Source organism: Rhamphochromis sp. 'chilingali', assembly GCF_963969265.1.
Source record: "Rhamphochromis sp. 'chilingali' genome assembly, chromosome: 15".
Lineage (NCBI taxonomy): Eukaryota > Metazoa > Chordata > Actinopteri > Cichliformes > Cichlidae > Rhamphochromis > Rhamphochromis sp. 'chilingali'.
In genome coordinates this window covers 31729067-31751658 of record NC_137942.1, presented here as the reverse complement: position 1 = coordinate 31751658, position 22592 = coordinate 31729067, and the positions used below count along the sequence as shown (strand labels likewise).

The following is a 22592-nucleotide window of genomic DNA, read 5'->3' as shown; positions in this document are numbered from 1 at the left end:
TGAAGAAGCTGACTGCACTCCACGAGCGTCTGGCAGCACAAATGAACCAGCTGCTAGTTAACGAGAGACACCCGGAATGGCTAACCGAAGGTCGGACGGTCCTGATCCCCAAGGACCCCAAGAAGGGACCGGTCCCCTCCAACTACCGACCAATAACCTGCCTCAGTACTACATGGAAGCTCCTGTCAGGCATCATATCGGCTAAGATGAACAGGCACATGGGTCAATACATGAGCGGGACACAGAAAGGAATTGGCAAGAATACCAGAGGCGCAAAACACCAGCTACTGGTAGACAGAACAATCAGCCGAGACTGCAAGACCAGACTGACCAACCTGTGCACTGCCTGGATTGATTACAAGAAGGCCTATGACTCAATGCCCCACAGCTGGATACTGGAATGCCTAGAATTGTACAAGATCAATGGGACCCTAAGAGCCTTCATCAGGAACTCAATGGGGATGTGGCGTACAACACTAGAGGCCAACTCCAAGCCCATAGCACAAGTCACCATCAAGTGCGGGATCTACCAAGGAGATGCTCTGTCCCCACTGCTGTTCTGCATAGGCCTGAACCCCCTCAGTGAGATCATTAACAAGACTGGCTACGGATACCGACTACGGAACGGAGCAGTTGTCAGCCACCTCCTGTACATGGATGACATCAAGCTGTATGCCAAGAGTGAACGAGACATCGATTCACTGATCCACACTACCAGGCTATACAGCAATGACATTGGAATGTCGTTCGGACTGGAGAAGTGTAGTCGGATGGTAACAAAGAGAGGGAAGGTAGTCAGAACTGAGGGGATTGAACTACCAGACGGCAACATTGCAGACATAGAGGACAGTTACAAGTACTTGGGGATCCCGCAGGCGAATGGGAACCATGAAGAGGCCGCTAGAAAAGCTGCAACCACCAAGTACCTGCAGAGGGTCAGGCAAGTCCTGAGGAGTCAGCTGAATGGTAAGAACAAGATCCGGGCCATCAACACCTACGCCCTGCCCGTGATCAGGTACCCTGCTGGGGTAATAGGCTGGCCAAAGGAGGAGATAGAAGCCACTGACATAAAGACAAGAAAGCTCCTTACCATGCATGGAGGGTTTCACCCCAAGTCCAGCACCCTGAGGCTGTATGCTAAGCGGAAGGAAGGGGGCCGGGGACTGGTGAGTGTCAGCACCACAGTCCAGGATGAGACAACGAACATCCAAGAATACATTGGGAAGATGGCCCCAACTGACCGAGTGCTCAGTGAATACCTCAGGCAGCAGAAACCCAAGAAAGAGGAGGGAGACGAGGAACCATCATGGAAGGACAGGCCCCTGCACGGTATGTACCACCGGCAGATAGAGGAGGTGGCTGATATCCAGAAATCCTACCAGTGGCTGGACAAAGCTGGACTGAAAGACAGCACAGAGGCACTAATCATGGCAGCACAAGAACAAGCTCTGAGCACAAGATCCATAGAGGCTGGGGTCTATCACACCAGGCAAGACCCCAGGTGCAGGCTGTGTAAAGATGCCCCAGAGACAATCCAGCACATAACAGCAGGGTGCAAGATGCTAGCAGGCAAGGCATACATGGAACGCCATAACCAAGTGGCCGGCATAGTGTACAGGAACATCTGTGCCGAGTATAACCTGGAAGTCCCGAGCTCAAAATGGGAGATGCCCCCAAGGGTGGTGGAGAATGACCGAGCTAAGATCCTGTGGGACTTCCAGATACAGACGGACAAAATGGTGGTGGCTAACCAACCGGACATAGTGGTGGTAGACAAACAGAAGAAGACGGCCGTAGTGATCGATGTAGCGGTTCCGAATGACAGCAATATCAGGAAGAAGGAACATGAGAAGCTGGAGAAATACCAAGGGCTCAGAGAAGAGCTCGAGAGGATGTGGAGGGTGAAGGTAACGGTGGTCCCCGTGGTAATCGGAGCACTAGGTGCGGTGACTCCCAAGCTAGGCGAGTGGCTCCAGCAGATCCCGGGAACAACATCGGAGATCTCTGTCCAGAAGAGCGCAGACCTGGGAACAGCTAAGATACTGCGCAGGACCCTCAAGCTCCCAGGCCTCTGGTAGAGGACCCGAGCTTGAAGGATAAACCGCCCGCAGGGGCGTGCTGGGTGTTGTTATATATATATATATATATATATATATATATATATATATATATATATATATATATATATATATATATATATGTATATATATATATATATATATATATATATATATATATATATATATATATATATATATATATCAAATCAAATCAAATCAAATCACTTTTATTGTCACATCACATGTGCAGGCACACTGGCACAGCACATGCGAGTGAAATTCTTGTGTGCGAGCCCCACAAGCAACAGAGATGTGCAAACACAACAACACAAACGAGCAAAATACAAGAATGGCCAACCTGAAACTAATAAATATATGTACAATATATAATAGTGTATGCATTTCTGGATGTGTATACTAAATATTTTCCTACGTGTGTGTGTGTGTGTGTGTGTGTGTGTGTGTGTGTGTGTGTGTGTGTGTATACACATTTTTACGAATTAAATAGTAAAAAATAAATAATAATAATAATAAAATATATAAAATATATATATATATATATATATATATATATATACACACATAATCCCCACCCTCTAGATTTGATACCAAGCTCCAAGAACACCTGGTGCGTTGTAGGCATCGAATGCAAGAGCAGCTGGCCTGAAAAAGAAAATTGTGGCTAAGCTGGAAACCTGGCCCTTGTGGTTAACTACAAAGACTAAAGAAAGTACCTCCTGAACGTCTACTAGAAGATATGAATGCAGCATTACAATCTCTACTGCGCTGCAATCATCACTGAAACCAACCAGATGGTTGACACCATGGCAACAGTGACTCCTGAGATGTTTGACTACAACATGAACAAGGACAAGGAGCAGTACTCTCCTTGAAAAGGGAGACTAGAGGCCAAACTCAAGGTCAAATCAAATCAAATCAAATCACTTTTTATTGTCACATCACATGTGCAGGCACACTGGCACAGCACATGCGAGTGAAATTCTTGTGTGCGAGCCCCACAAGCAACAGAGATGTGCAAACACAACAACACAAACGAGCAAAATACAAGAATGGCCAACCTGAAACTAATAAATATATGTACAATATATAATAGTGTATGCATTTCTGGATGTGTATACTAAATATTTTCCTACGTGTGTGTGTGTGTGTGTGTGTGTGTGTGTGTGTGTGTGTGTGTGTGTGTGTGTGTGTGTGTGTGTGTGTGTGTGTATACACATTTTTACAAATTAAATAGTAAAAAAAATAAAAAATAAAATAAAATAAAATAAAATAAATAAAAATAATAATAATAATAAAATATATAAAATATACAGAGTTGAATATGTGCAAAACAAGTGGCATTTATATACAGTATGTAGTGCATAATGTTGAAGTTCCAGTAGTGAAGCTGAGGTGTCTATGACGTGTTCAGCAGTCTGATGGCCTGATGGAAAAAGCTGTCTCTCAGTCTGCTGGTACGGGACCGGATGCTGCAGAACCTCCTTCCTGATGGAAGCAGTCTGAACAGTTTATGGCTGGGGTGACTGGAGTCCTTGATGATCCTCCCCGCTTTCCTCAGGCACCGCTTCCTGTAGATGTCTTGGAGGGAGGGAAGCTCACCTCCAATTATCCGTTCAGAGCACCGCACTACTCGCTGGAGAGCTTTGCAGTTGTAGGCGGTGCTGTTGCCATACCAGGTGGTGATGCATCCAGTGAGGATGCTCTCAATGGCACAGTGATAGAAGGTCCTGAGGATGCGGGGGCTCATGCCGAATCTTTTCAGTCTCCTGAGAAAGAAGAGGCGCTGCTGCGCCTTCTTCACTGTTTTGTTTGTGTGTACTGACCACGTAAGATCCTCAGCCAGATGTACTCCAAGGAACCGGAAGCTGCTCACTCTCTCCACAGGTTAGTACAGAGGGAAGTTAGCCAACTATCAGGACTGAAGAAAGGCAAGCTGGCCATACCTGAGACCTTAGAAATTGCCAAGGAAAGACTCATAGTCTTGGCTAACCCCCGAAAAAGTATACCAGAGAAATAGTAGCTAGGATAAAAAAAACAGATGTCCTCCACTGAACCATCCAAAGTATACTCTCAGTGGCAGGGAAACAATATAAGAACAATGCCACTATGCCTGGAGACTGAGCAATACTGTAAGGATATATGGAAGAGAGGATGCAACACATCAATACTCAGTTGCTAGTGGATCTAAGAACAGACCACAGCAACCTCCCTGAACAGGATCCAGTAAGCCAAGAACTGTCTTGAGTCTCAAGTATGAAGCATTGGACAGCACCAGGCCCTGACATGATTCACACCTATTGGCGAAAGTATAACTACAAGTACCTTAGAATCCCACTGGCAAATAGGAACCATGAAAAGGCCACTAGGAAAGCAAAGCAGCAACCACCAAATACCTGCAGAGAATAAAGCAAGTCCTGAGGAGTCAGCTGAATGGGAAGAAGATCCGTGCAATCAACACCTATGCCATGCCAGTCTTTAGATACCTTGCTGAGGTCATAAGCTGGCCAAAGAAGAAGATGAAAGCCACTGACATCAAGACTGGAAAGCACCTTGCAATGCATGGAGGGTTTCAGCCCAGGTTCACCTCCCTGATACTGTACTGTTCCAGTGAGTGTCAGAACTATGATCCAGGATGAAACAACAAAGATCCATCCAATAATGTGCTTAGTGAATACCTCAGGAGGCAGAAATAAGAGAAAGAAAAGGAGCAAAAAGAGGAACCATCATGGAAGAACAGGCTCTTGCTGAGCCTACTATTTGCAGGTAGAAGCAGTGGCTGATATTGGAAAATGGCTACCAACACCAATAGCTGAAAAAACTGGACTGAAAGACACCACAAAGGCATTAATCATGGCAACACAGGAACAAGCTCTAAGGACAAGATCAATAGAGGATGGGGTCTACACCAAGCCAGATTCCAGGTGTAGTGTGTAAGAATCCATCACATTATGGAAGGGTGCAATATGCTAGCAGGCAGGGTATACATGGGATACCATAACCAAGTGGCTAGCATAGTATGCAGGAACATCTGTGCCAAGGCTGGCCTGGAAGTCACCAGGTCAAAGTGGGATGCGGTCCGTAAGGTGGTTGAGAATGACCAAGTTAAGATCCTTTGGGTCTTCCAGATACAGAAGAACAAATGGTGACGGCTAACCAACCTGACATCATAGTGGTGGACAAGCAGAGGAAGCAAGCCTTAGTGATAGATGTAACTATTCTAAATGATATCAACATATGTGAAAAGGACCACAAAAAGCACGAGAAATAGCAGGGACTGAGAGAGGAGCTAGAGAAAATGTGGAGGCAGCAGTGGTCCCCATGGTAATCTGAGCACTCAGGGCATTGACCTCCAAAACTGGGTGAGTGGCTCCAGCAGATCCCAGGAACAACATCTGAGATTGCTGTCCAGAACAGCGTAGTCTTTAGACCTGTCCATAGGCAGTGTTGTGGCACTGACACATTTGGCTGCCAATAGAAATGGGTCACTGCTGTTTAGTGATGGTGTGACTGCTTATAAGTAACAGGGTAGATTCTGAAGCAAATAAAGCTATACTCTGTGCTGAGATTTAGTAAAAATGCAGAACATTTGACACTACTTCACAGTACACATGGACAATGAGCCAAAATGAACTGTAAAAGTGACTCAAAACAAGGTAATGAAATGTTCTCAAATGGGAAATTAAGGAACCTGAACTCAATTCATCTGAGCATTATATTACTTACTGTAGACTAATCTGATGGCAAAAAAACCCATAAGTTAGCAATAACTGAAGGCAACTGTAGTGAAGGCCTACCAAATTATTTTAGGGAGCAAGCTTAGCATTTTGTGATGTCCATGTTCTGCTGAGTTCAGACAATCATTCACTGAAAAGGATACGTTGTTACAATAAGACACAATAGTTCTTTTTTTCATTATTATTATTATAACTACCTTTATTGAGGGCAGCACTTCAATCATGTCAGTCATGTCAAGTGTGCGGAGGTGCATGAAAATGTTGCCATTTTTTAGGCATTTCTGAATCTCACTGTAGCCCACTAAACATATGGTGGCATGGATAAGATGTAGTAATACATCATAATGGACACCAAATTTCTAATATTATGCCAATCAGAGTCAAAGTCCTGCATATCAGTAATGCAGGAGCACTTCAGTTCAAATTTGTCAAAATCTGATTTTTAAAAAAAGCAATTAGTCTGATGTAAACAGGTGAAAACAACTGTCAGATTTAATTGGATAGCTCAGAAGAAACGCTGCAGAATCTCACTTTCATTCACAGTAAACAAAAAGAGAGGAGAGGAGGAATCATAGCTGAGGCTATAAATATATTCTCTCTTTGCACAATGTGAAAATGCTAAATAGATACATGCGGAGGAGGTGGACGGAATAAAAAATGGAGACTGGGAAAAAAATGAGGGAGGAAAGGTTTGGAGAGAGATGGGGTAGAAAGGACAAAAAAGGAAAGAAGGTGGGAAATGGAGGAGAGGGTTGAGAAGGAGGACATGAGGAGGAGAGGAGAAACAATGTGCATTAAGCCAAAAAGAGGAGAAAGGATGGGTTGCAATGAAAGGTCGGAGAAAATGGAGAGACAGAAATAGAGAAGTAAAGAGCTATTCTGGTAATGATGTTGTTGCCATGGAGATGCTGTCCTCGCTCAGGCTACTCCACAGGTGCCTCGTGGGTATTTCTAAGGAACTGTGCTGATTGGAGGGGTTTATGGAAGAGAAGGCTATGGATTGGTTGGTGTACATGGATGTCAAAGGTCGTGTCATTGCTTCCGATTACTCTCCACATATTTTCTTATCCCCTCCTTTTATGTTCTCCCTCTGACGAGTCATGAAATGAATTGAAATAAAGCTAAAATGAATGAGGTGCATCAGTGATAGTAAAATGTGTATCACACCTACACACTGTTATGTAGTAAATTACAAGTGCGTAGAGCGCTTAATGAAAGGGTTTCCATGGCCAAGCAGCTTCACCCAAGAGCTTGCCACCATTGGACTCTAGAGCATTGGAGATTTGTTCTCTGGAGTGACAAAGCACACTTCTTTGTCTGGCAATCCAATGGACAAGTCTAGATTTGGTGGTTGCCAGGAGAATGTTACTTACCTGACTGCACTGTGCCAAGTGTGAAGTTTGGTGGAGAGGGGATTATGGTGTGGGGTTGTTTCTCGGGAGTTGGGCTTGGCCCCTTAATTCCAGTTAAAGGAACTCTTTATACGTCAGTACACCAGAACATTTTGGACAGTTTCATGTCCCAACTTTGTTGGAACCTTTAATGAGCAAGTTTGGTGTAGAAGAACTTGACTGCACAGTGACCGCTACCCAATAGAACACCTTTGAGATGATTTAGAGCGGAAACTGAGCCAGGCCTTCTCATCCATTATCAGTGTGTAACCTCACTTTCTGGAAGAAGAAAACGCCCATGAACATTCTTCTAAACCTTGTGGAAAATCTTTCCAGAAGAGTTGAAGCTGTTATAGCTGCAAATGGTGGGCCAACAGCATATTGAATCCAATGGATTAAAATGGGATGTCACTCAAATTCATATGCATGTGAAGGCAGATGAGCAAATTCTTTTGGCAATATAGAGTACAAGAATTATTTATCAGGGTTGGGGTCACAAGGGCAGCAGTCTAAGCGGAGATCCCTCTCACCCGACCAGCTCCTCCAGCTCTTACTAGAGGACACTAAGGTGGAGGACTGAGCCAGTCAATTGACGTAACATCTGCAGCGGGTCCCAGGTCGAGCCTTCGGCCTTCTCTCAGTTGGGCATGCCTGAAAAACCCCACCTAGGAGCTGTGAAGGAGGCATACTTGTTGCCTGAATGACCTTAACTGGCTGTACTCTGAGCCCCTCCCAAATTACCAAGCTCCTCATCCCATCTCTAATGCAGGGCCTTAGATCAATACCTGGCTGCTCCAGTCCACACTTCAGAAAGGACTTTGGCATAGAAAAAAATGCTTGTAAGAATGGGTGAATGAGGCATTTTGTAGAAAATGCTTTGAGTGCTCAGATAGAGTAAAAAGCTCTGCGTATTTACATTTACTCATTCAATATAGTTACTGAAAGGGTAAAAGTAGTATTGGGTTAAGAGTTTGTTTGTTTGTTTTTTTACTTTTGACCCTAATACAGTCATTTATGAGAACAGAAGCCCCACCCACATACTGTTCAAACTTTCTGTTTACAGGGGGTAACTAATCAGAAGAAAGCTAGCCAAAGGCAAAGGTAAACGAAACAGCTTGTTCAGACAGCAATAAATTGAGGGACTGCACCAAGGCCTGCTAAGTTTCACTAGACCAAAATGCAGGAGAGGACAACAGGTAAAAGGTAATGGGTTTATTTACAACAAACAGAGAACAAGTTTGACAGAGGTATCCAGGTGAGTGTTGCAAAGGTCAGGGGCAGGCGTAATATCCAAAAATACACAGCAGAGATGTGACACACACGGGAGAAATCTGCAGCAGAGAAGAAGAGATACAATGTAAGTCTTTGTCAAGAACCAGAATTACTAAATACAGCTGAGAGCTTGAATGAGGATTATTTTCAACTCTGAATCATTAAACATAATCCAGTAGAGTCCATGAGTAAATATCCAAAGCTTTAAATGAGTACAATGCTCCAGTGGTATTAATATACTCATTAGCAACTAAAAGTATTTAACATAGTTTTATAAAATGAAAAAGTGAGCTTTACGTGCGAGTGTTTCTTTAATTGTGACATCATACAGCACCAGTGGGTGGAAGTACAATCTTAGAGTAATAGAAATGTGACAGGTTCAAACCCACAGCCGTAGGAAAAAAAGAAAAAATCTATTCATACTGAAGGAGGGTCAAAGAGACTTTATTATTAGAGTGAAAGAAGAGGGGGAGAACTGGGCACATGGGTGTCATTAAAAGTTAGAAGACATTAAAAGATGAAAAGAAAGGAAGGGGATGGAGGCTGTTGAGGACAGATTAATAAACAGCATGTCAATATGTGGCGCGCGCACACACACACACACACACACACACACACACACACACACACACACACACACACACACACTTACGCAAAAGGAGCAGTGGTGAGTCAGCCTCCAGTGAGTCACAGGAGAAATCAGAAATGTCAGACTGAAAAAGAGAGCGCGCACACACACACACACACACACACACACACACACACACACACACACACACACACACACACACACAGGGCTGTAGCCACCCATTTCTGACATTAATGAAGATATCCTTGACAAACTGTTCTCTTTCCTTCTTCTAAAAAAAGGTGACAGGGTAAGGCTTTAGGCACACACACACCTGAGAAACACGTGAGTTTAACACATCCTGTGTTGCAGTGCAGCTGGACGTTTGGATAATATTGAGTATATGCAGATATTAGACCTCGTCGTGGAGGATGTATATTTTCTGTCATCTGTTGTTGTCCCTTAACAACTCCCCAGAACCCCAAGATCAACACCATCAAGGATTTGGCTGCTGCTCATTAAACACACGATCACAAGGTGAATTATCCGAGACAGCAGCGCCCTCAAGAGGAGAAGAAGGCAGAGTGCAGGGATGTTACTGTGATTGCAATAACGCAGTACTTTTACTACATTTTAGGAGTAAACGCAGTATTTTTAAGTGCACTTCAATCGATAGTTTTTGTTTTTTCACCCTTTTTTCTGCTTGTCCAAGTCCACTAGAAATGAGTGCATCTGTAAATGTGAAATTTACAGTGGAGCTTGTAATTGTGATTTAAAGGCCAAACAGCCACAAGCTCCCAGAATGCATTGTTATTTACAGAATATTACTGTGTTAAAAAAAAAAAAACAACACAGCAAAATCATGCTGTGATTTTTGCAGGAAATTATTAGAACATATAATGTTGGGTTTTTTTAGTCTGAGTACAAAGTCTCCTATTCTATTAGTCTACTATTTATGAAGTTTAGGAGTGTTGGTGGTGACTAATCCTAAGGATTTATTGGCCTGACCTTCTTGTCTTCAGTCAGCCTCAGTAACACTGAGGAGATGAAGATGACTACTAAAAATCAAAGCTATGTTAAACCTTTTTTTTCATGAGTAAAACTGTACTTCAGCAGCTCCACAGGTTGACACTTTTCCCAACTGACAACTGACAACACGGATAAGGCTTCAGAGTGACGCTCGGCTCTTTGAAGTAAATTTCAATCTCTTTTCCTGATGTTTATCAAGAACGTATATTCACTCCTGATAAAATTTACAAGACAAGAGCAATGACTCATGATCACATTGAAACAGCAGCATTTGCTCCTGAGCCACAGCCGTCCAACAACAGCTAACAGGAAAAATTTGACAGCGACACAGAGTGCCACAGAGCCTCACTGTTATATTGTAGCTGATGTTATTACCTGCATGATTTGCTTTTCTTGTGTGTGTGTGTGTGTGTGTGCTTTCCTTTACTGGAATAAATATATTTCTGCTGTCATGCACATATTGATGCTTAAAGGTTTAAGAGAATGCAGGAAATGATGCGCAGAACGTAGATCTGTATCCGTGATTGTTTTAAGAAGTTGGGAAATTCTATCAGAATTTTTTTTTAAACAAACAAAAGCATCTGATAATTCAATGAATTATAATGATTTTAATGTGCACAGACCCACCAGAATTCTGTAAACATAAAAAAGAAGGTTTAATGGTGACTTAATAGGGCTAGAGCTAATAATAAGATGTAGTGCTGCTTCCATCTATTAACCCAACATATTTCATCGATAGTGTTTCTTGACAGCACATAGTTATACATTTACAGCGATACACTGGTGAATTTTTCCGATTACTGTGCCACATCAACACCCCCGCCCCCTTCCGCCCCTGCGTCCATTGTCTTCATTACTCTGAGTGAAACTTGCTTTCTGGAAGGTAACGCAAACTGAGAATCCACACGAGTGGGTAGTGCCTTTAAAAGCACTGGTGGCTATGACTGTCTGCGTCTCCACTAACGAGCTGCTCTCATTCAAAGACGAGCGCTCCCATCTTCCTCCTCCTCTTCTTCTCGCTCACGCACCCACCTCCATCTTTCCCACTCCAGCGTTGTCAAGGCAACAAACCTTTACATCGAAGCTGTTAGTCATAAGTCCACGCAGACAACCCCCTCCCACCCCTCCCTTGACGCTGTCGTGACGTTTTATCACGTAAAATCTCATTTTCATGATTCATTTTTCTTGGAATCCTCTGTGTGAGCTGTGTGTACATCAGAGTTTGATCCCCATATCATCATCCTCATAATAATATTAATATTATTAACACGATCACATACATATATAAACATAAGTATGCTTTCCACTGCTCATCGCCGTCCTAAAGTCACGTGGGCTTTTTTTTTTTGGTCTAATAAGGCCACCCAAAACAAACACACACACCCACACACAGGCGCACTTGAGCCCGGTGGCAGGCAGGGGAGGAGGAGGAAGGCGGATCTGTAAAGTCCACTCTGCAGGACTTCCTCGCTACAGCCGAGCAGACCGTGGAGCGCAGTAAGTACTCCACGCTTCCTGTCAACCTTATGCTCTGTGCCTTTCCACAGTCACTGTGAACATAACTCAGACACAGCTAAAGCAGGCTGGAGAGTCCCGTTGATCCCACAGGTAACAGCGCACCGTGGGAGCGTGAACACGACTGTTTGACTTGCTGTCATTCTTCCCGTGTGTGTGCGCGCGCGCCGTGTGCGTGGAAGGTGAATTGTAACAAAGAGGAGCTGATAATGGAGTTTGAGCTGCAGTCGTGGAAATCCGTTGGATTCGGCTGTTCTGTGCTCCAGTCCTCATGTAACAGCTGTGACACACTTCCTGTTATGCATTGGGAGCGTCATTGATACCTTGTGCCTTTTGGGTTGATATGAAGCATGATAAAACACAGCAGACACGGGCTCCTGTGTGTTTTTATTTTTAAATCTTCCGCTTCAAGCCAGTGTGGTGCTGGCTGTGTTCGTGCCATGGTGATTCTGTTCTGTAACAGTGACATCAGGAACTTTAAGATCCTGTTGTGAAACGAAACAGACTTTTTGCTCCTTTTATGCGTCAGTAGTTTAGCGCAGTTCAGAGCCAAAGACGTGTAAGTACATGAAGGAGCCATTACAAATAGGTTATTCCATTTTATGCTATTTTTATACCTTTTAATGCATTTCTTAGACGCACATTAGGGAATGCCTAACAGCATGAAAACATCAACCCAAAGAAGAAGCACGGTGGCAGTGGCATCAGGATTTAGGCTTGTCCAGCTGATGTTTAGCAGAATTTCAGTGAGAGGTTAAGAGCAACAACCACAAGGTGAGCAGAGACCATAGAAAGTCAATGACGTTCAAGTGACTATGGGTGAAATAAGTGCTGGCACCAGAACAACATTTTCTAAACTTCCAGGCAAACTACTTCCTGTGAAACAGAAGAAGAACACCTGTTGCCTATTCGCTGTCCTATGTCAATCAACAGTGTTCTGCATTCCCATTGGCTGTTCCTTTAATCGCTTGCCTCAGAGTTGAGAATAATTAAACTTGGGACCAACAGCTATTTTGACTAATGCGACTACTAACATGAGAGCAAAGGATAACAGATCTATGTCAGGATAGCAAATTCATTAATTCAGGCAACCAGAGCCTGGAATGGCCATAAACAACCGACTATCAGTGACAAAGTAGAGCACAGCAGGTGATTTCCTTCCCTTGGTGGACATCCATTAAGAAACTGGAAGTTCAGAGAGCAAGAACGGTCTCCTTTAGCAGCAGTAAACCTTTTTTTAACCTTGTTATTGCTGCTAAATGGAGGTTCATTGTTGCATTGCGTTGACCATGAACACCCTTTCATGGTAACGGTATTCCTTGATGGCTGTAGCTTCTCTCAGCAGGAAAATATGCCCTTCCACAAAGTGAATATCTGTGGGACGCGCTGGACAAACAATTCCAGTCTCTGGAAGCCCCACCTCACAACTTCCAAGTCTAAAGGATCTGTTGCTAACTACTTGGTCCATGCTTTAGTGGGTCAGGGCTGCTTTGGCAGCAAAATGGGACCAACACAATAGGCATGATCAGACCTAATGTTATGCCTGATCAGAGTGCATGTGGTACTTGCATGTTAATATAATTGACATGCTCTATGCTTATTTTATACACTAATACGGCATCTTATGAAAAACTTACCCAAGAAACTGAAACTAACCCATAACTCTTCTCATTCCTTATTGTAAGGAATGAGAAGAGTGTCGTTGCCGGATATTAGCACACGATAACAGACATGTCATGATGTATGTGTAGTGCTTTTTGTTACCAGTGTATGAAGGGTTTAGAGCCTGATTTTATGTTCTAGCAGGCCTGAATCCTGAATCAGTCACAGAGGGCATTCAGTATATCTGTTTTTAGATATTTATATTTCTTTTTATAGATGGAAGACTGTTCAGCTAAATCCTTTTAGCATGGTAGACGGCCCCTTGGTGAGTCTTTTCACTGCCCAGTCTTTGACACTGGCTGGTGAAAGACAGACCCTAAAGATGGAATACAAATGCAGGAGTGATGTTGGCTGATGTTATGTTTCATGGGTACAGATTTTCTCGTACTGCAAAATTTCCTGAAGCAAATATGAGTTATTTTAGCTTTCTTTCCTCTCAAAAGCTCAAATAAGTCAAACTCTTTATAATGTGACATGATGAAAAATAATGTTTATGAGGTACTTTGTTGATGCTCTGTGTTTATCTTTGTCTAACCCATCCTTCTAATTGAATTTACTTTGATTTTATTCAGCAAATGGTGCAGCCTAAGGCATCGGTTCTAACTGCTCTGTTCCTGTCTCTCAGATCATGGAGGACTCTGCCCCCCGTCGTAGTCGCGCTGCGTTTGCGGGGCTGGTGGGAGTGTCCCAGGTGCTGGGTTTGGCATCGGTGGTGCTAACCGGTGTGTGGATGGGTCACTTCCGTGGAGGTTTTGCCTGGAATGGCTCAAAGCAGGAGTTTAACATCCACCCTCTGTGTATGGTGCTGGGCCTGGTCTTTCTGCATGGAGATGGTGAGTCCACACTGATCAATGAGTGTACAGGTAGAACCTCAGCCTAATCAGGATGTGGCTCAAACTGAGTGATGCATCTCTGTGATTGTATTATACTTTTTTCATTGTTAAAAAAAGGCTTTACTTTCCTCACCCATCACTCCCCATCAGGTCAGGCTAGATCGCCGCCCCTCCCTGAGCCTGGCTCTGCTGGAAGTTTCTTCCTGTTAAAAGGGAGCTTTTCTTTCCCACTGTGGCCAAGTGCTTGTTCAAAAGGGGTCGGCTGATTGTTGAGGATTTCTCTGTATTGTTGTCGGGTTTCTACCTTACAAGATAAAGTACCTGAGGCGACTGCTTTTGCAAATTTACTCTGCATAAATAAAATAAAATTGATATAAAATGTTTGTTTATTATGTATTTGGTTTTTTTCCAGCAGACATACCGACCGTGCTACTGTCAAACATTTTAGATCCCTAATGTTAGTGTTAAGCAATAATCCAGGGAAGTCATGAAATATCATCTGTATCATCTATAAAAGATTTATTGAACAGAACACATTGTATGAAGAATAAAGATAGAGACAGGAGGTTATTAATGCAAACAAGTACTAACACACACACACACACACACACACACACACACACACACACACACACACACACACACACACACACACACACACACACACACAAAACCCAGAATCAACATGAAATCAAACAAAGACATCATGTTCAATTTAAAACAAGTTGAGCATTTTGGTAAGTGTTTCAATGTTATTCAAGTTAAACTCTTAACTTGCACCACCTGGGGTAGAAATAGGCGACTTAATTTAAAATGTAACATCTCGTAGCTGATACTGATATTTGTTTATTGAGCATGTGGCTAAAACACAAGCCAGCCCTGCTCCCAATCGTGGGCTTGTTTCCATTGAGCACCATAAATGCTTTATAGAAGCAGAGCAGAGAGTTCTTGCTGAAATATCAAAGTGCTATCCAGCTGACCAGTTAGCCAGAGCTCAGCTGAAAATGTTAGAATAATTTGAAAAACTTGCAGTCAGTGATTGTTCCTCTCTCTTTTTTTCCTTGCAAAATGCTCAACAGAAAATGGCTGCTCTAAATTAGCAGGACTGTTGGTGTGTGTGTGTGTGTCTGAGCTTATGAGTGTGCACCAGTGCATCGTAGCCTCAAGCCACTGTTTTGCTGACTTGTTACATTAAGCTAACGCTGGCCAGACACCCATCAATCCTCCCTAACCTGACCCAGCAGGACTGAGACAAACAGAGGAAAGGGGGAATGGTTTGCATCACTGAATGAATGTAAACAGCTTGCGTGTGTGTTTTTGTCACGCATCCAGTAAAGGTTTGACAGGATGACTCTAAAGGGAAAAGTGGCACAAAAAAGCACCAGTCAGCAAACAACAGCATATTTTGCACTGACAGCAGAGGGCCTCCACTCTATTGGTCTTTAAATTCTCTTGTCCAATTATGGTATTTCTCAGAACTGGGTCTTCTTGTTTGTTCATGCTGTAGCCTCCCTGTGCTGGATATATTGAGCTAACCGCTGCTAGCTGCACTCCACCAGTTTTAAAATGTGTCAGTTGGAATTATTATGTTATTTGCACCCTGACTGTCAAAATTGTATAAACAAAATCAAATATTCTTGTGTTAGAGTTCAGGTTAGTTGCAATTGACCTTCATGCTAATTACCAGATTACCAGTTAATTTGATACCTGACATTAAGAAGGAAGTTAGTTTGTTAGATGAAAGTGAAATAATATTTTTGACTCAGCTTTTTCATGTATTTACTCTGCCTTTTGTCATCCTTTATGCACAAATGTAGCTAGTTATAACTCGATGAAAACAAAAGGATGAGGCTCTACAAAAAAAAATAAAGCAACACTTTTTAATCAGAGTATATCATCAGCTGCCCAACACTGCCACAAGGAGGTTCTGGGGGACAGGCATTTACTGTAGGAGAGCTGGACAGGGTGGTAGAAGGCCCTCAATCCATCACTGGGACTAGTATCTGTTCCTTTGTGCAAGGAGGAACAAGGTGTGCACTACCAGAGCGACAAAATGAACTCCAGCAGACCACTGGTGTGAATGTTTCTGACCCAAAAAAATCATAAACAGACTTTATGAGGGTAGAACCGTCTGGTACCGTAGAGCCCTGTATGCCATCAAATACCAGAACTGGCCGGTCCACCATTGAGAGCATGTTCACCTTGAGTGACACACGTGACCCTGGAGAAGCTCTGGAGAATGGGATGCGGCCTTTAGCATTGTTCAGACTGACATCTCTGGTGGTGGGTCAGTGATGGTGTGGGGAGGCATCCCCATGATGGGACACACTGACCTCTACAGGCTAGTCGACACCATCCTGACGGCCATTGGGTGTCAAAAAGAAATCCTTGGACGGATTGCCAGAAACTTGGGTTACTGCTAGTAACTCGGGAAATCACCTTGTTGGTGCAGGAATATTATTCTATATCTGTCACACTGTATTGTTGATTTTTTTTTTAGGCCAGTGTTAAGTGGCTCAAAAAACAAAAAAACATTCCTCTTCAAACGGTCAGGTACAAGGACTGGACTGAAAATGGGTGAAAATGCAGTCAATGTAAGACCTTCAGAAAGCTGGAAGAGTTTCTGCTCAAGAAGACTTAAGAAAAACATAATGAAAGTCTGACTGCTGAAAACGGAAAATATAAGAAAATGAAGAGTGGCTTAAGATGTCTGCACAGCACTGCATGCTTTTGTATGTAGTCTTCATGTAGCTTTAGTCTTAGTCACTCTGCAACAGCACGATGAACATCATTCAAGACTGAACTCAGATCACCACAATACAACGTTACAACAGTGAAAAATGCAGAACACACTTGACCCCACACATTAAGACAGTTGGATGACACGCCCACACGACATACACATCCACACAGCCAGATTAAAGGAAGTGCAAATGACAGCTGAGGTGAAGTTGCTCTGTCACACTAAATACTTAAACAGCATAAAAATTGTAGGAATTTTGTCAAATCTGACTTGAACTTCAGATGTCACATGTTCATTTGATCCAGACGCTTGGTATGTGGACATGATGTGGAGAGACTGCCCACCAGCAATTACTGTGCCACACAAGCCATTAATACGTCTAAATGTATTCATTCATTCATTGTTTCTAAATGACACTATATAGCAGCTTGGTTAGGCCATTCTTTCCAATTCCCGTGTTCAGTTTCTTTTTAATGCAGATTTTCCCTTTTGATGGTGCCGTCAGTCATCCAGCTCAACTTGATTTGTTTTGGACACACCGTCACTGTTTTTGACGTATTGCTGCCACCTGCTCATGCTGCAGCAGACTTTGCTTTGTGTCCGCAGCCCTGGGTACCGTTCTAATGAGAGTAACCACATTAGCTCAACTGGTTCAGTGCTAGATTGCATTAGAGCAATAAAAACAAAGGTTAACTGGACATTAGAATGAGATTGAGGAAGGATCTTGATGTGAAATGGAAACCTCCTGGGGGTGTTCCTCACACAGAAACAAACACATGTCCACACTAATGCTGTTACACTTCAGCTCATGCCCCCCTCCTTCGCCTTTAATATTGGGTTCTTTTGAGTATCTTGCACCCCCATGAGGTGGCTTAAATCTCTGTGACGCTGTGAAGTGGAAATTAAACAAAGCTGTTGGCTCAGGTGGGTGAATGAAGGATTTATGCTGAGAACAATTAGAGAGTGTGTGTGGTAGAGCTGGAGGCTCAGTTGCTGCACAGTATTAATGCTGACCTTTTACCACAGTGTCCCCTCACTTCCAGCTGGACCGTCCTGACTCTGGTTCTGCTGGAGGTTTCTTCCTGTTAAAAAGGAGTTTTTCCTTCCCACTGTTGCCAAATGCTTGCTTATAGGGGGTCGTGTGATTGTTCATTCTAAATTAGTGTGTGGCTGTGAGCTTGACAGATTGTCTGTCTGTATCTGGTACCCTGGAACAGGCTGGCAGTTTGTTTTGGGTGTACTCTGCCTCTGGAGCCATAACCATTGAGATAAGCTCCAGCCCCACTGTGACCTTATACTGGATAGAAGGAATGAAGGAAGGAATCTGTAATTGCTTTATTTTATAGAAAATCAAATGTTAGCTCCAATAATGGTGTCACTGCAGGAAGTGACACACAATCATGCTGTTTAGTTGTGTTGCCTTGAATTCTGAATAAAATACAGATTATGTTTCTAGCAAAGTAAAGATAGACCTCAAAATAACAATTGTTTCTTTTTACTTGTGATTCCTTCCATACTTTACATGGTCTTCTAATTTTGTTGCCCAGTGGTCAATGCAAACAGCTTACAGGCGTGCACCGTGTTAAAGACTGATTGCAGACATCTTCATTCATTAGTAACGTGTCACATTCTGCCAGGCACCTTTAAAAATGATGGACAATGGGTCCACACAGGTGATGGCAGCTACATTGTAGCTACAGCTGCCCTGGGGCGCACTGACAGAGGCGAGGCTGCCGGACACTGGCGCCACTGGGCCCTCTGACCACCACCAGTAGGCAAACATGGGGTTAGTATCTTGCCCAAGGATATTTGGCATGCAGCCAGGAGGCAGCCTGGGATCGAACCACCGACCCTGAGGTTATGAAATATGAGTATGAATCATGTTTTGCTGTTTCAGACTGCATTGGATGAAAAAACAAAAGTCTAAAAAAGAACAAACAGCAATTAACATGTGTGTAATGTTTGATCAGTGTTAAATGCATTTAATGGATTCTATAGTCTTCCCTCTGTCTCCATGTCTCTGTCTGTCTGCCTCTCCAGCCATCCTGGTCTACAGAGTGTTTCACAATGAGCCGAAGAAGAACGTAAAGCTGCTTCACGGCATTATTCACCTGCTCGCTCTCATCATGAGTATTGTAGGTAAGGGAGCTACATCAGCCGGCGTCTGACTGCTGCAGATGTTTTTTTTTTTTAAATAACCATGTGTGTGTCCGTCTGACATGTTGCTCTATGCGTGCGTGCAGGTTTTGTGGCTGTGTTTGACTACCACAGGGCAGCCAAGATTCCTGACATGTACTCTCTACACAGCTGGTGCGGTATGACTACCCTAATCCTGTTCTGCTTACAGGTACACACACACAGACTGAATCTCTGCAGCAAATGTAACACATTACAACACTAAACTTTTTATCCCTCCATTTTTGCCAGTGGGTGATGGGTTTGATGTTCTTCCTGTTTCCTGTTGCGTCGGCATGGTTACGAGCCTCATACTTGCCTGTCCACGTGTTCTGTGGCCTGGCTCTGCTGGTAATGTCCGTAGGGACCAGCCTGCTGGGCATCACGGAGACGCTCCTCTTCAACATCATGTATGTCTGTACTCGAGTATCTGCCCCCTCGTCTCCTCTTCATTTCATTAGTGATGTTCTTTAGGCATAAACCACAGACAATATGACATCACACGAGTGGCTTGTGAAGGTCGTTGTGTTTTTGTCATTTCTTTTTGAAATCATTTCTTGCTTAAGTAACTACATTTATTTGACTATTTCCACATTATTGTATATTCAGCACCAGTGGTTTGATCTGAAAATATAAAGCTGGACATTTGTCCAGGGAATATAACATGGCCGGTTTTAATGGCTTCATATCAGATATTACGAGTCTGGTGCGTAAAGGCCTTTTTAGTTAGGGTCATCGCTGATTACAGCTTGGATCTCAGAAGTCAGATGGCTCTGATAAAAAGAAATCCACCACTCTAATCCAGTACATCCGCACACTGCTCTTGTTGCCTACCATGGTGGACATGGTACAATCACCAGTTGCTAAGGAAAATGTGTAGTGGTTCCTGGAGGTTGTTGGCTGCATGAAATTGGTTGCAAAGAAGGCGCTACACCAAAGACCTCCTAGCAGGCTGCTGAGGTTGTGAGCAATTTTTAAAAATCGTTGTCTGTAAATACTTGCTAATGACATGCTAAGAGGTAGCAAAACTTTCCAAAATGCAAGTTTGTCATTTCCATTCAAACTACAAACACAGCAATATGATAGTGACCAAAGCAATCGGAAGAAGGTCATTGCCAACCGGAATAAGTTTTTCCCTGGTGACACGTGGTTGCCAGGTTGATCACTGACCAGTCTGTAGGTCTGTGTGATCCTTAAGCAATCATTTCCCAGCAAACTCCACCAACCACTCGCAGTAAAGTCGGGGAGTACTAAAATTTTCCCTCACAACTGCTGGTTGAGGGATGGTCACTGAGTGACCTACATTCATTGATCCCACAATGTCACAAGTGCAGAATGTCAGACAAGTTAACATCACATGGTTTGTGGTCACATGTCTGCAAATCCTCAATAACCACCATCTGCTCCTGATTTATCTCAACTAACCTTAAATTTTACTATGCCCTTACCCACTTATGATGTCTCCTTGCTTCCTTGGGGCCAGGCCAACCTACTCTAAGTTCACCCCAGAGGGAGTGCTGGCCAACGTCTTGGGTATCCTGTTGGTGTGCTTTGGATTGGTGCTGGGACACCTGATGACGAGGGAGGAGTACAGACGCCCACCAAACCCAGAGGAAGAAGCTCTGTCCGTCCATTTCAAGACACTGACTGACGGGGGATCACCAACCACGCCTTAATCTCACTCTGAAGCCTCTCTGTGATCTACATCTACAGAGCCAACAGACCACCTGTGCTACCAGTCTCTGTTAGTACCTGCATACCTGTCAGAAAATGAGTTCAGCTTTAGGTTCAGTGAAGTAAGAACAGAAATCTGTAATAACTGTCCTTCTCATGTTATTATACCAACCAGCTCTGTCAGCTTTGTCATGAAAAACATTTATACAAACATAGTTAAAAATGTACTGTTTCACTACACATTGTGATGTGGATGTTTGTGTACGTCATGTTTGTGTAGTTGAAGGGCGCAGTTTATATTTTATTGTTTCCTGTTGTGCAGTGTTCATGGTTAGGTTGGGATTCTCGTTTTGCTTAAATGTGTCTTGGATTCCTTCACTTGTGTTTTATCATTGTGTCTTAACTATATTAAAGATGTAGCATCAGCTGACCGGAGTAGCTGCAGTGTTCTCCTCTCCCGTCCTTTCCTCCTCAGCTCTGCTCTGTGTCGGCTTTGTGAGGACAGTTATTGACATTAATGCACTCCCAGCGTCTCACCCCCAATTTTAACCGTATTAACTACAGTAAATCTCACACCTAACATAACTCTAAAACCAGGTCTTAACCCTCAGACAGACAGCGGTGTGAGAAGATTCAAGTTGTACCTTCCAGAAAGTCACAGCAGATGGCTGCCATGGGCGTTATTTGGTGATTGTGCTGATGCTATCCTTTTTAGTAAATCTGGCACCTTATCAGGGGAATTAAATTTGACTAAAGAAAGAAACCACAAACACAAATTTCTACTTTGACGCTCAAAAAGAAGCTACACTACCCTCAGAACAATTGTACAAATCCTGCAAACGTAGCCTTTCTGTGAGCAGGGTGGAGCATGGTGGTGCAGGGTGGTGCGCTGGTGCTCTGCTGGAGAACCACGTGTTCAAAAACTGTTCTCCGCAGCCGCTGTCTACTCTCCGTGCTGCTTTTCTGTCTGTGAACATTGGTTGAGTTCCCCTCATGTTCCTCTCTGCGTAACTAAAGAGCCACAGGTCCACGTTCATTTTGGGGTCAATATGTGGCATTAAAGGTGGTGTGAATTGGTTGTATGATAAAATTTCCTCTGCTGTTGCTCCGTCTTCGTGACCTGCAGTACCATAAAGTCCTGTTTTCTGACCGAATCCTATCATTAACTGTTCCTGTTTAAATGCTTCAATAACCTGTTGTGTGTATTCAAATACCTACATGTATGTTTTAAATCTACTTATTTTTGTTTTGCTCGCCTTCGGCTCGGACTTCAGTCTTTGTGCCTCAGAGAGAGCTTGGTGGAGGTTGTTCATTTTTCTGTAAGTTGTGACAGTGTCGTTGTTCACAGGAAGTCGCGATCTCATCAGGACAACCTGAAATAAAGTGTTTGAAATTATTTTCCCCAGATTTTTAACATTGGATGTGAAAGCAGCAAGAAAACATATTTGAATTGTAGATTGTTTTAAAATGAACATTCTAAAACAAACATTTTTACTGTACGTAACAAGCTGTTCACGTCACCTTTATGCGCATTAAGCTGCACCAGTTTTGTCGTTTTGTCTTTGTACACCAACATAGTGGATTTTAAATCACACAGGCAAGATGTCATTGAAGTGCAGACATTCAGTAATAATCTAAGTGGGGATCACGTTAACTGTTCAGGGTTTACATTTTCTAACGCTCAAATGTAACTGGACATGGAACTGAAAAGCAGTTTGATGGCCAGTTCAGGTCTGTTCCCGCTTTATTTCCTGAAAGGTTAAACAGATAAAAGATCTGTAGTTCACCCTGAGAGCTGCGCTTGCCAATCCTAAAGTTTTCCACAGAAAAAAGTTTAGGATGGCCGAAGGAGCAGTCTGGCTCATTCTTACAAAGCAATCATAAAAGGCCCGATAGCCCACTGACTGGTGCTTTA

General features: G+C 43.2%; 1 protein-coding gene across 1 annotated transcript; it reads left to right on the top strand.

Annotated features, from left to right (window-relative positions):
* The first annotated feature begins 11433 nt into the window (after positions 1-11433).
* Positions 11434-22073, top strand: cyb561 (cytochrome b561). The gene is made up of 6 exons (XM_080904610.1): positions 11434-11572; positions 13878-14085; positions 18869-18967; positions 19072-19175; positions 19256-19413; positions 20487-22073. The coding sequence occupies exons 2-6, from the start codon at positions 13881-13883 to the stop codon at positions 20677-20679; spliced, it is 759 nt and encodes a 252-aa protein (XP_080760736.1). The 5' UTR covers positions 11434-11572; positions 13878-13880; the 3' UTR covers positions 20680-22073.
* The last annotated feature ends 519 nt before the right edge of the window (positions 22074-22592 follow it).

What these genes read in the sequence shown, in the direction of transcription:
- cyb561 (XM_080904610.1), top strand. Translation starts at nt 13,881, where the DNA reads ATGGAGGACTCTGCCCCCCGTCGTAGTCGCGCTGCGTTTGCGGGGCTG. An exon ending in TCTCATCATGAGTATTGTAG is followed by an intron (nt 18,968 to 19,071) that starts GTAAGGGAGCTA and finishes GCGTGCGTGCAG; the next exon opens with GTTTTGTGGCTGTGTTTGAC. An exon ending in ACGCTCCTCTTCAACATCAT is followed by an intron (nt 19,414 to 20,486) that starts GTATGTCTGTAC and finishes CCTTGGGGCCAG; the next exon opens with GCCAACCTACTCTAAGTTCA.